We start from the raw sequence: 12,222 nt of genomic DNA on the forward strand, positions 1-12,222 counted from the left end.
TCCTCTGGGTGCTCTGGTTTCTCCCCACAGTTTGAAAGATGTGCTGGTTAGTTGGATTGGCCATGCTAAATTCTCCCTCAGTGTACCTGAACAGGCACCTGAGTGTGGCGACTAGGGGATTTTTGCAGTAACTTCACTGCAGTGTTAATGTAAGCCTACTTGTGACAATAATAAATAAGCTTAAACTTGACATCTCAGTAGTCTTTGACATGTCACAACACCATCCTCATCCAATAGTTCTTCTCTGTTACCTGATTCCATGGGATTACCTGCACTTGGTTCCATTCTCACCTATCTGCTCAGAATCAGAGTACATCCAGTGATGGCTTCTTTTCCCGCCTTTCTTGTGAGATGACCTTTGAAGCCCTCCAAATAAATTTTCTTTCACCCTCTGTAGGGGGTCCCAGGTTTAAATCCCACCATCTCAAATAGTGAAATTTGAATTCAGTAAAAATCGTAAGTAGAAGTCTAATGATAGCTATAAAACCATTGTTGATTGTTGTAAAAATTAATGTTCACTGATGTCCCTTAGCAAAAGAAATTTGCCATCCTTACCATGCCTGGCCTTCATGTGACTCTAGGTTCACAGAAATTTGGTCAACGCTTAACTGCTCCCTCAAGGGTAATTAGAGGTGGACAATAAATGCTGGCCCAACCAGCAGTACCCACATCCCATGAATGAATATTAAAAAAAAATGGACTGCAGCCATTGGCACAAACTGTACATCTGTCAGAGACTCGATGGGCTGAATGGCCTCCTCCTTTTCTATTTTACCTGGAAACTAGAAATCTTAACCCAAGATGATCTCCAGATAATTAGCAGTTTTTAAGCTAAACCCAGGTGGAGAAGGTAGTCAAGAAGGCATGCTCACCTTCATTGGCCGGAGCATTGAGCTTAAAAATTGGCAAATCGTGTTGCAGCTTTATAGAACCTTAGTTAAGTCACACTTGGAATATAGTGTTCAATTCTGGCCGCCACACTACCAGAAGGAAGTGGGGGCTTTAGAAAGGTACAGAAAAGATTTACCAGGATGTTGCCTGGTATGGAGGGCATTAGCTATAAGGAGTGGTTGGAGAAACTTGGTTTGTTCTCACTGGAACGACAGACATTGAGGGGTGATCTGATAGAAGTCTACAAGATTATGAGGGGCATGGACAGAGTGGATAGTCAGAAGCTTTTTCCCAGGGTGGAGGAGTCAATTACTAGGGGACGTAGGTTTAAGCTGTGAGGAGCAAGGTTTAAGGGAGATGTACGAGGCAAGTTTTTTACGCAGAGGGTGGTGGATGCCTGGAACTCGTTACTGGGAAAGGTAGTGGAAGTAGATATGATTGTGAGTTTTAAGGGGCATCTAGACAAATATGTAAATAGGATGGGAATACAAGGATATGGTCCCTGGAAGGGTAGGAGGTTTTAGTTCAGTCAGACAGCAGGCTTGGAGGGCCAAAGGGCCTGTTTCTGTGCTGTAATTTTTTTTTGTTGAAGCCATTAATGACAATCAAACCAATGGTTAGGCAGTTAGCTTTGTGGTCCAAATAGATTTCTGATTTTACGTGTTTTGGTATTATTACTAGAATAGAGAGAGGACAGAAGGATGACCGAAGGTTTCATTGATGGCGAAACTTTCTTGAAATTAAATAACAACCCTGGATTGGGCTACATTCATGACCTTTTATAGTTTCTTGCAGTCTTGGGCAGAGCAGGAGTCATACCAAGCTGTGATACAACCAGAAAGAATGCTTTCTGTGGTGCATCAAAAAAAGTTGGTAAGAGTCATAGCTGACATGCCAAATTTCCTTAGTCTTCTGAGAAAGAAGCAGCATTGGTGAAGATTTTCTAACTATAGTGTTTGGCATAGGGGGCTAGGACAAGTTGTAGGTGATCTGAACACCAAAAAACTTGAAGCTCTTGACCATTTCTACTTTGCCCCTGTTCTCTACTATGCTTCCTAAAATCGACGACAATCTCCTTCATTTGATTTTATTTGATTTATTATCACATGTACTAACATGAAAAGTATTGTTTCTTGCACTTTATACAGACAAAACATATTGTTCATAGAGAAGGAAATGGGAGAGTACAGAATGTAGTGTTACAGTCGTAGCTAGGGTGTAAAGATAGATCAACTTAATGCAAGGTAGATCCAGTCAAAAGTCTGACAGCAGCAGGGTAGAATCTATTCTTGAGTCAGTTGGTATGTGACCTCAAAGGAAAAAGGTGGAAGAGAGAATGTGGGCTCCTTAATTATGCTGGCTGCTTTGCCAAGGCAAAGTGTAGACAGAGTCAATGGATGGTAGACTGGTTTGCGTGATGGATTAGGCTACATTCATGAACTTTTGTAATTCATTGCGGTCTTGGGCAGAGCAGGAGCTATACCAAGCTGTAGATACAACCAGAAAGAATCCTTTCCATGGTGCATCTGTAAATGTTGATGAGAGTCATAGCTGACATGCCAAATTTCCTTAGTCTTCTGAGAAAGTAGAGGTATTGGTGGGACTTCTACTATAGTGTTGGCATGGGGGGACCAGGACAGGTGGTTGGTGATCTGGACACCTAAAAACTTGAAGGCTCTTGACTCTTTCTACTTCCTCTCCATTGATGTAGACAGGGGCATGTTCTCCTTTATGCTTCCTGAAGTCGATGACAATCTCCTTTGTTTTGTTGACATTGAGGGAAAGATTATTGTTGTCGCACCAGTTCACCAGATTCTCTATCTCATTCCTGTACTCTGTCTCGTCATTGTTTGAGATCCCACCACTATGGTGGTGCATCAGCAAACTTGAAAATTGAATTGGCGGAGAATTTGGCCGCACAGTCGTAAGTATATAAGAAGTATAGTAGGGGGCTGAGAACACAGTCTTGTGGGGCACCAGATGATCATGGAGGAAGTGTTGTTGCCTATCCTTACTGATTGTGGTCTGTGAGTTAGAAAGTTCAGGATCCAGTCGCAGAGGGAGGAGCAAAGGCCAGACTGTGGAGTTTGGAGATAAATTTCATAGGAATGATGGTGTTGGCATATAATTCACACAAAATTGACAGATGAAACTCATATGGTTAGACAGAAAAGAGAGCTGCAGCAGAGGGAGACTAGCAAAGACACGTTTGTAAGGAGCTTTTTTGAAATTTGTTGATGGGATATGGGAACCATATCAAGCTCAGCCAGCATTTATTATCCATCCATAATTGCCTTTGAGAAGGTGGAAGTGAGCTGTCTTCTAGAACCACCGCTGTCTACATGGTGTAGGTACACCCATAGTGCTGTTAGGGAGTGGGGAGTCCAAGGTTTTGACCCTGCAACAGAGACCCCGATAATCACATTTTGATTTGACTCGTCTTAAGTTTCCTTTGTACTTTTTGTTTCCATTCGGGCCGTTCCCCCTCCTTTTGGGGAGCCGCCCCCTTTTTCTTTGTCCGAACGTAATTTAAGTTTGTTTACTTGGTTCGACCCGCAAGAACTGAAGGAACAGTGATATTTTCCCACGTCAGGATGATGAGTGACTTAGGGGGGATCTTCCAGGTGGCAGTATTCCCATTCTAATGCCCTTGTCCTTCTTTCCAACCAATGTGCCATGAAAACTGTCCCATGAGTGATGTGAAATTTTGTACAACGGTAATAAAAATCAAATTTAAACCAAATATATTTGTTTCATCTGAAACAATATTTAATCCAATCAAAACTACAACTCATAAAACTCATGAAAATTAATCATTAAATACTTTAAAAGTGAAGCATCCATCTTTCAATTCTGCAATGTGAGCATTCTAAACACCAATGACCAAAGGGTGAAATTGAGATGATGTGATAGTTTTTACTAGTCACCTTGGAAACCAAGCAACAGCTTTTGCGTGCTTTTTTATTAGTAGGAAAACAAGACAAAACAGCTGGCAGATGCAGTGAAGTTAAGCATATCCATACTTCTTTGCCAGATCTGTTTTATATCCCAGATCTAAGAAGAAAGGAATAAGTTTAATTCCTCTGCTTATTCGATTCATAATGCAAAAAAGCAGAGTTCAAACACCTGTACCGAATGCTTGTATGGGGAACAGATTTAGGGCTATGAATAGTTAGAAATAGTTGAATTGAGCAGATTTTAAAAATGTTGGTGCAAGCTGTCAACTATATCAGGAATCAGGTTGTTGCTTGATTAGTCTGTGAGACCACTCTCAATTTTGACACAAGCACCCTGATGTTAGCAAGGAGGATTTTGCAGGGTGGACAGGGCTGAGCTTGCTGTTGTCATTTCCGGTGTGTAGGTCGATGACGGATGGTCCATCGGTTTTGTTCCTTATTGAGTTTATTTTAGAGATTTGGTACAACAGTTGGCTTACTGGGCCATTTCAGAGAATATTTAAAAGTCATCTGAACATACGAAATTGAGCAGGAGTAGCCTATTCGGCCCCTCAAGCCTGCTCCACCATTCGATCAGATCATGCCTGATCTTTTTGTGTTTGAGTTCCACATTCCATCTATCTCTGATAACCTTTGTTTCCCTTGCCTAACAAGAATCTATACCTTCCCTCTTAAAAATATCCAATGACCCCACCTCCACCACCTGCTGAGATCCCCAGTTTCACAAGCCTCAGAGAAAAAAATACTCCTCATCACAATGCTAGAAGGGCCAGCCCTAATTTTAATACTGTGTCCCTTAGTTCTGAACTCACCCGTAAGAGGAAACTTCCTGTCCATGTCAGCCATGTTGCTGTGGGTGTGGAGTTACATGCAGGCCTGACCAGATAAGAAGAGCATAAAATACAGGTAAATGGGACAAAACGCGGAAGGCCCTTTAGCACGAGTGTTGTGAGTTGGACAGTTGTACTCCTGCTGTTGCAGTTTTGCTGTTCAGTTGATAACCATCACTGAAGACCTCGGATTGAACACAGCTGTTGGTAAATGCAATTCAAAATGTCAATCAATTGATGGGAAAATGAGAGATCATATCTTCTAAGAGCTGAGATAGAGAACTTTTTGAAGCTGCATGTTGTACATATAGGGAGTGAAGTGAGTACTTGTGATTTTTGCAAAACTAATCGACCATTTAAAGTGAAATTTACCTCCTTATCTGAAATATCATTTGTCTGTTAACTTGTATAAGAACATAAGAAATAGGAGCAGGAGTAGGCCATCTAGCCCTTCGAGCCTGCCCCGCCGTTCAATAAGATCGTGGCTGATCTGTCGTGGCTCAGTTCCACATTCCCGCCCTCTCCCCATAACCCTTAATCCCCTCTCTTATCAAAAACCCGTCAACCCGCGTCTTAAAAATATTTAGCGAGGTAGCCTCCACCACTTCAACAGGGAGAGAATTCCAGAGATTCACCACCCTTTGAGTGAAGAAGTTCCTCCTCAACTCCGTTCTAAACCGCCCCCCCTTTATCTTGAGGCTGTGCCCCCTAGTCCTACTATCCTTTCTGAGTGGGAAGAGTCTCTCCACCTCTATCCTATCCATCCCATTCATCATCTTATACGTCTCAATGAGATCTCCCCTCATTCTTCTAAACTCTAACGAGTACAAGCCTAATTTATTCAGCCTCTCCTCAAAGCTCAACCCCCTCAACTCCGGCATCAGCCTAGTAAACCTCCAAGGCCAAAATATCCTTGCGTAAGTACGGCGCCCAAAACTGCACACAGTACTCCAGCTGCGGCCTCACCAATGCCCTATACAGTATCTACTTAACATTGTTAAAGTAAAAGTTACAAAAGCTGAAATATGGTTGGCACTTTCTTCATTTAGTAAATTTGCTTATTTTGGTTTCTGGTCCCTCCCCCTGCCCCCAGCAATCGTAACAATATACAACATATTAATCTTTAGATTTTGCGGCTCGTTATAGTATAATAAATGAGCAGAGTCTGCCATTTTGAATAAAAAAGTATGACCTCAAAAATCAGAAACAGCTCCTCAGAAATGTCATTGCAGAAGGACTATTTATGCAAGCCCTTTAAACTTTTGGTGATTAGTTCCATTCTGTCAAAGAGGGAAGTGACATATTTTTCCTGCAGAAGAGTGTAGCAAGATTTAATGGTGATAGATTACATGGAGTGCTGGGGACTTGAACGAATGCTCAGAGGGAGTTGCCTGCAATGCCAACTCATTAGATAGAAAGGTATTGATGTGTTGGAAAGCCTTTTCTTATCCTACTGATTCTTATGTGCGAGATTGTCAGCATTCTTCGCAGCCTAATAACTTAAAAACCTTTGTTAACATTATAGGTTACGCAAGCTTTAAGAGAAGGTCGAATCAGTCCAACTGAGTTGTGCCAAAGATGTCTCTCTTTAATCAGGAGCACAGCATTCTTGAATGCCTATATCACTGTCCCTGAGGAACTCGCCATGAAACAGGCCACAGCAGCAGAGAAAAGGCTGCAAAGAGGTGACATAGAGCTTTCTCACTGTCTAGTACCAAAATTTCTGAGTCACCTGATTACATGATTTTTAAAAAAAAAATTGGGTTACACAGCATTTCAAACTTTCTAAGTGCACTTATTTTATTCATTGGATTTTTTTTTTAGTTTCTGGATTGATGCTATCTTACTTTTCTAGTTGCTTTCCACAATGGCAGATGACAAGATGAAAATTTTGTGTTTGTTTTGCTGAAAACAGCAACTTGCTGTCCTTTTCTCCTTTCCAATTACTAGATAACTATCTATTGAGGTAATGCTACCAACTCGCTCATGGGCCTTATGTACACACAAATGAAGTGCAGAAAGATTGGACAAAGATTTGATTAAAATAAGAACATAAGAAATAGGAGCAGGAGTAGGCCATCTAGCCCTTCGAGCCTGCCCCGCCATTCAATAAGATCATGGCTGATCTGTTGTGGCTCAGTTCCACTTTCCCGCCCTCTCCCCATAACCCTTAATCCCCTCTCTTATCAAGAACCCATCAACCCGCTTCTTAAAAATATTTAGCGAGGCAGCCTCCACCACTTCAACGGGCAGAGAATTCCAGAGATTCACCACCCTTTGAGTGAAGAAGTTCCTCCTCAACTCCGTTCTAAACCGCCTCCCCTTTATCTTGAGGCTGTGCCCCCTAGTCCTACTGTCTTTTTTGAGCGGGAAGAGTCTCTCCACCTCTATCCTATCCATCCCATTCATCATCTTATACGTCTCAATGAGATCTCCCCTCATTCTTCTAAACTCTAACGAGTACAAGCCTAGTTTATTCAGCCTCTCCTCATAGCTCAATCCCCTCAACTCCGGTATCAGCCTAGTAAACCTCCTCTGCACTCCCTCCAGGGCCAAAATATCCTTGCGCAGGTGCGGCGCCCAAAACTGCACACAGTACTCCAGCTGCGGCCTCACCAATGCCCTATACAGCTGCAGCAAGACCTCCCTACTTTTATATTCAATCCCCCTCGCTATGAAGGCCAGCATCCCATTCGCCTTCCTGACCACCTGCTGCACCTGCAAGCTGGGTTTTTGCGACTCATGCACAAGGACCCCGAGGTCCCTCTGCACCGTCGCCTGCTGCAGTTTTTCGCCACGTAAGTAATAGTCCTTCCTACCATTCTTCCTACCAAAGTGGACCACCTCACACTTGCCAACATTAAATTCCATTTGCCATTTCCTGGCCCATTCGCCCAGCCTATCTAGATCCTTCTGCAGACTCTCCACACCCTCCGCACAATTTGCCTTTTCCCCCAATCTTGGTGTCATCAGCAAATTTCGACACCCTGCACTCGGTTCCCTCCTCCAGATCATCTATATAAATGGTAAATAGCTGAGGCCCCAGCACCGACCCCTGGGGCACCCCACTAGTCACCAACCGCCAATCCGAATAGCACCCATTGACCCCCACTCTCTGCCTCCTATTTGACAACCAATCCTCTATCCACGCTAACACCCTACCCCCAACTCCATGTCCCCTGACCTTCTGCAATAACCTCTTGTGAGGTACCTTGTCAAACGCCTTCTGAAAATCCAGAAAGACCACATCCACCGGCTCTCCTCTATCCACTGCCCTAGACACATCCTCATAGAACTCCAGTAAATTTGTCAGACACGACTTCCCTTTAATGAAACCGTGTTGCGTCTGCCCTATCAAGCAATTCCTTTCAAGATGCCTCGCAATTTCCTCCTTAATGACGGATTCTAACATTGTCATTCTAAAATGACTAACTTTAATTTATTCTACATCTTTTACAGCCATTGTACATCCTAATAAATTATTTTTGAAATATAGCTTCTGTTTTGTAGGAAAATGGAGCAGTCCCCAGATTAACCGTGGGATAAATCAGTGGTTTTCAGATTATTTTTCTGCTGACCCACTTTTACGAAATGGCCACCCCTTGCGACCCATTGACTAGGCAAGCTGGTCCAGTTGCCATCCGAACAGGATTTTCTGTACATTTAAAAATATACATTACCTTTTCCTTTGATAAAGTGTATATAACTTGAATTGTATCTGGCAATATTTAACATTTTCTCATGCTGGCTCTGTCATCATCTGAGTCAAGAGATTCTTATTATCATACCGCCTTCTACAGAATGTGCGCTATAAACAGAACACCCCACGTTTTTTTTCAGAACAAGATCACAGAATATCTCACCATGTTTTGAACACATCTCAGGATGCTTTGAACAGGATCATAGGACATCTCGCAATGTTTTGAACAATATCACAGAACAAGGTGGCGCCATAATGGTATAACCACTGGACCAGTAATCCAAAAACCCAGAGAGTAATACTTTGAACCCTGGTTCAAATCCCATCACAGCAGAATTTGAATTAAATAAAAGTTAAATGATGAGCATGAAACAATTGTCACAAAAAGCCATCTGGTACTCTTATATGGGTGGCACAGTAGTTAGCACTACTGCCACAAAAGCGCCACGGACCCAGGTTCAATTCCAGCCTTGGGTGACTGTCTGTGTGGAGTTTACACATTCTCCTTGTGTCTGTGTGGATTTCCTTCGGGTGCTCCAGTTTCCTCCCACGGTCCAAAGATAGAAGCATAGAAGAAAGGAGCAGGAGGAGGCCATTTGTCCATTTGAGCCGGCTCCACCGTTCATTACGAATATAGCTGATTATCCAACTCAATAGGCTTTTTCCCCATAACCCTTTGATCCCAATTGCCCCAAGTGCTATATCTAGCCGTCTCTTGAATATGTGCAGATTGGGTGGGTTGGCCCTACTAAATTGCCCCTCAGTGTCCCAGGATGTGTAGGTTAGATAGATTAGCCATGGTAAATGCACAGGGTTAAGGGGATAGGGCAAGGGTAAGGGCCTAGGTAAGACACTTTGTCAGAGAGTTGGTGCAGACTAGATGGGCTGAATAGCCTCCTTTTGCACTGTGGTGACTCTATGATCTCACCATGTTTTGAGCAGCATCACAGATCAATTCGCAATGTTTTGAAAATTCCCTGTTTATTTTAAACAGGATACCCAGCAACCCATTTTCAGCACCACAGCGAACCACGTGTGGGTCGCAACCCCCAGTTCGAAAAACCCTGAGCTAAAGGATCGGATGGTCGAATTTTGATGGTGTCGGTTGAGAGAGAAATGTTAACTAGAAGGGAATAGGAGGGGCTTAGTCTAATGCCTCATTAGAAAGACAGGACCTCCAACAATGTTGCAGTTTCACATTGCTGCACCTAATGTACAAATCCCCCTTAAGTTGGTGTCATAATCCTTCATCTTTCTGGGTAGAGGCACGGAAACTATCGATTGCGTTAGTCACTTTTTAAATCTGCATTTTTGTCTTCAGTTAAAGCCATTCGAGATAAATTGAGATGATCTAATTTGGGTATGTTGATAGGATTAAACTGGTATGTATTTCAGATTGTTCCTGCTTTTCCACCCTGGCAAAGCTAAAATTTCTAATTAATCAAAGTAGATCTGTTCTGATGCCCACACATGATTTGGTAGCCCATCTAGAAGACAGCAATGCACTTCCAGCCTCTACTACTCTGTAAAAAACCATAAGGTAGTACCATGGTAGCTGCCAGCTATCTGAAATTATTATGTCAAGTTCAAATTGCTTTGTAATTTATTCTGGTAAAATATAAGTTATGATATGAGACATTGTTTCACTATATTAACATTTCTGCTTCATATTCAGGTAAATCTCTAGGTCCCTTAGATGGGGTTCCAGTTGCTGTTAAGGATAACTTCAGCACAGCTGGTATTGAGACCACATGTGCATCAAATATGTTAAAAGGTAAAGGCTTTTTTTTGAAAAAACAAGTTTGCTTAAATTTGAAGCAAATGAATAATGGAAATGATAATGGAAGTGATAATGGAAGTGAGAGAACCAGTCAATCTATTTTAATATTCCTGAATTGTTTTCAATATTCTACATGAGTGAAAATGTTCTATTCAAGACCAGCCCTTGAGAGTTACTGAATGCCTAATCACGTAGTGGTTTCATTTGTCAAGTGTTCCTCTGACTACTGTCTGTTCTCTGTAAATTGCATTTCATTCAGAATGCAGCAACCTAACATTTCCACCCACGCAAGATCCCTCAGCTCTTTCTGTAAGCTTTCAGGATTTTTTTAATCCATGAATTTGGGAATGAATTAGGTTTAGATGTTGAGCTTTAGTGAAACACAGCCTAATTATAACCCATTCCAAACCTACCTGCTTGCCACAGAGTTAAAACCAAAGATATCTGGGTTAGGTTGATTGGCTATGCTAAATGCCCCTTAGTGTCCCAGGATGCATAGGTTAGCAGGGCAAATATGTGGAGTTATGGGGATAGGGCCTGGGTGGGATTGTTGTCGGTGCAGACTCAATGGGCCAAATGGCCTCCTCTGCACTGTAGGGTTTCTGTGATATTTTTAAGAACCTAATGGGGGAGAGCTTGTAGAGTTAATAGATCACGCCTCAGAAAGATCACCACAATAAAATCAATCAATTTATGACCTTTCTTCCACTGTCCCAGCAAATATTTTCACTCATTCATAGAGGCTTAGAAATGTGGTGTTTTTATTCATTCATGGAATATGGACATTGCTGGAAAAACCAGTATATTTTATCAATTATTTATTGTCCTTGGGAAAATGGTGGTTAACCACCTTGTGGAACCATTGCAATCCTTGTGATAAAAGCAAAATATCGAGGATGCTGGAATCTGAAACAAAAACTGAAAATACTGGAAAATCTCAATCCTTGTGGTACTGTTAGGAAGGGAGATCCAGGATTTTAACAAGGCAACATTGAAGGATAGTGACACATTTCGAGGACAGAATGGTGTGTGACTTGGAAGTCAACTTGTGGGTGGTGGTGTTCCTTTTGTTCTTTTAGGTGGTGGAGGTTGCAGGTTTGGAAGGTGTTGTGAAAAGAGCTTTGGTGAGTTTCTGTAGTGTATCTTTAGAACATTGTCTCTTCTTAGAGAATTCGAGGGGACCTAGGTAGTGTGGTTGGGGTAGCAGAAATGCTAGGCAATCAATGCAAAAACCCTAACAAGAGGAAAGTTTAAAAAATAACCACCAAGGGTCAGATTTTCAAACAAGGCAAGGAGCAAATAGGTTAGCTTAGAAAAGGAACAGAGTGAATAGATTGTTATTTTTGCCTTATTTTTTGGGGGGAGAGAAGTGAGACTGAGAGAAGCGACTGTCATTTGCAAGCTTATTTATTGTTTGTAAAATTAAGCAACATAACAATTTGAATCTATCATCAAGAGTTTCTGAATCTGCTTTTTGGAAAAATAAGAGAAAGACATGTTTTTGTATGTGAAAGATATAGTAGGCAGTTCAGATCACAAGGATGTCCTATTACCAATATTCCTGTGTTGCTCTTAGGCTCACATTACACTGGAATGGAGTTACTGTGAAAATCTCATAGTTGCCACACTCCAGCGCCTGTTTGGGTACACTGAGGGAGAACTTAGCATGGCCAGTGCACCTAAATCAGCACATCTTTCAGACTGTGGGAGGAAACCGGAGCACCCAGAGGAAACGTATGCAAACACGGGGAGAACATGCAGACTCCACACAGACAGTAACCCAAGCTGGGAATCGAACTCGTGCCGCCGTGATCTTCCATACAGTTAGATATTGAGCAGTATGGGCACACTCCTGAACAAAGGACACTCAAATCACTACCCAAGAGAATATCTGACATGACATATTCCCATCCTTGTCAAGCTCTAACCATTCTCTTTAACCCAGCAAACTAACTTCGTGGTCATTGTCCTCACCTAAGATTGCTGTGTAATGTGGCTGACTCTCTGGCAATTTCTACTTGTACATCCCCTCAGCTACGCCACCCAGCTTCCTGCTAATTCTAG

General features: G+C 42.2%; 1 protein-coding gene across 3 annotated transcripts in view; it reads left to right on the top strand.

Annotated features, from left to right (window-relative positions):
- Window positions 1-12,222, top strand: part of qrsl1 (glutaminyl-tRNA amidotransferase subunit QRSL1) — a 39,820-nt gene that overhangs the window by 4,250 nt on the left and 23,348 nt on the right. Inside the window, exons 2-3 of one of the 3 annotated variants that reach the window (XM_080192836.1) lie at window positions 6,204-6,363; window positions 10,054-10,152. In XM_080192836.1, the coding sequence (XP_080048962.1) occupies window positions 6,204-6,363; window positions 10,054-10,152 (259 nt within the window). Of the gene's footprint in view, window positions 1-6,203; window positions 6,364-9,802; window positions 9,919-10,053; window positions 10,153-12,222 lie in introns of those variants that run through there. The other 2 variants (XM_080192838.1, XM_080192839.1) reach the window with 2 other exon arrangements.

This window comes from Carcharhinus amblyrhynchos, chromosome 7 (genome assembly GCF_965287045.1).
Source record: "Carcharhinus amblyrhynchos chromosome 7, sCarAmb.v2.hapA, whole genome shotgun sequence".
Lineage (NCBI taxonomy): Eukaryota > Metazoa > Chordata > Chondrichthyes > Carcharhiniformes > Carcharhinidae > Carcharhinus > Carcharhinus amblyrhynchos.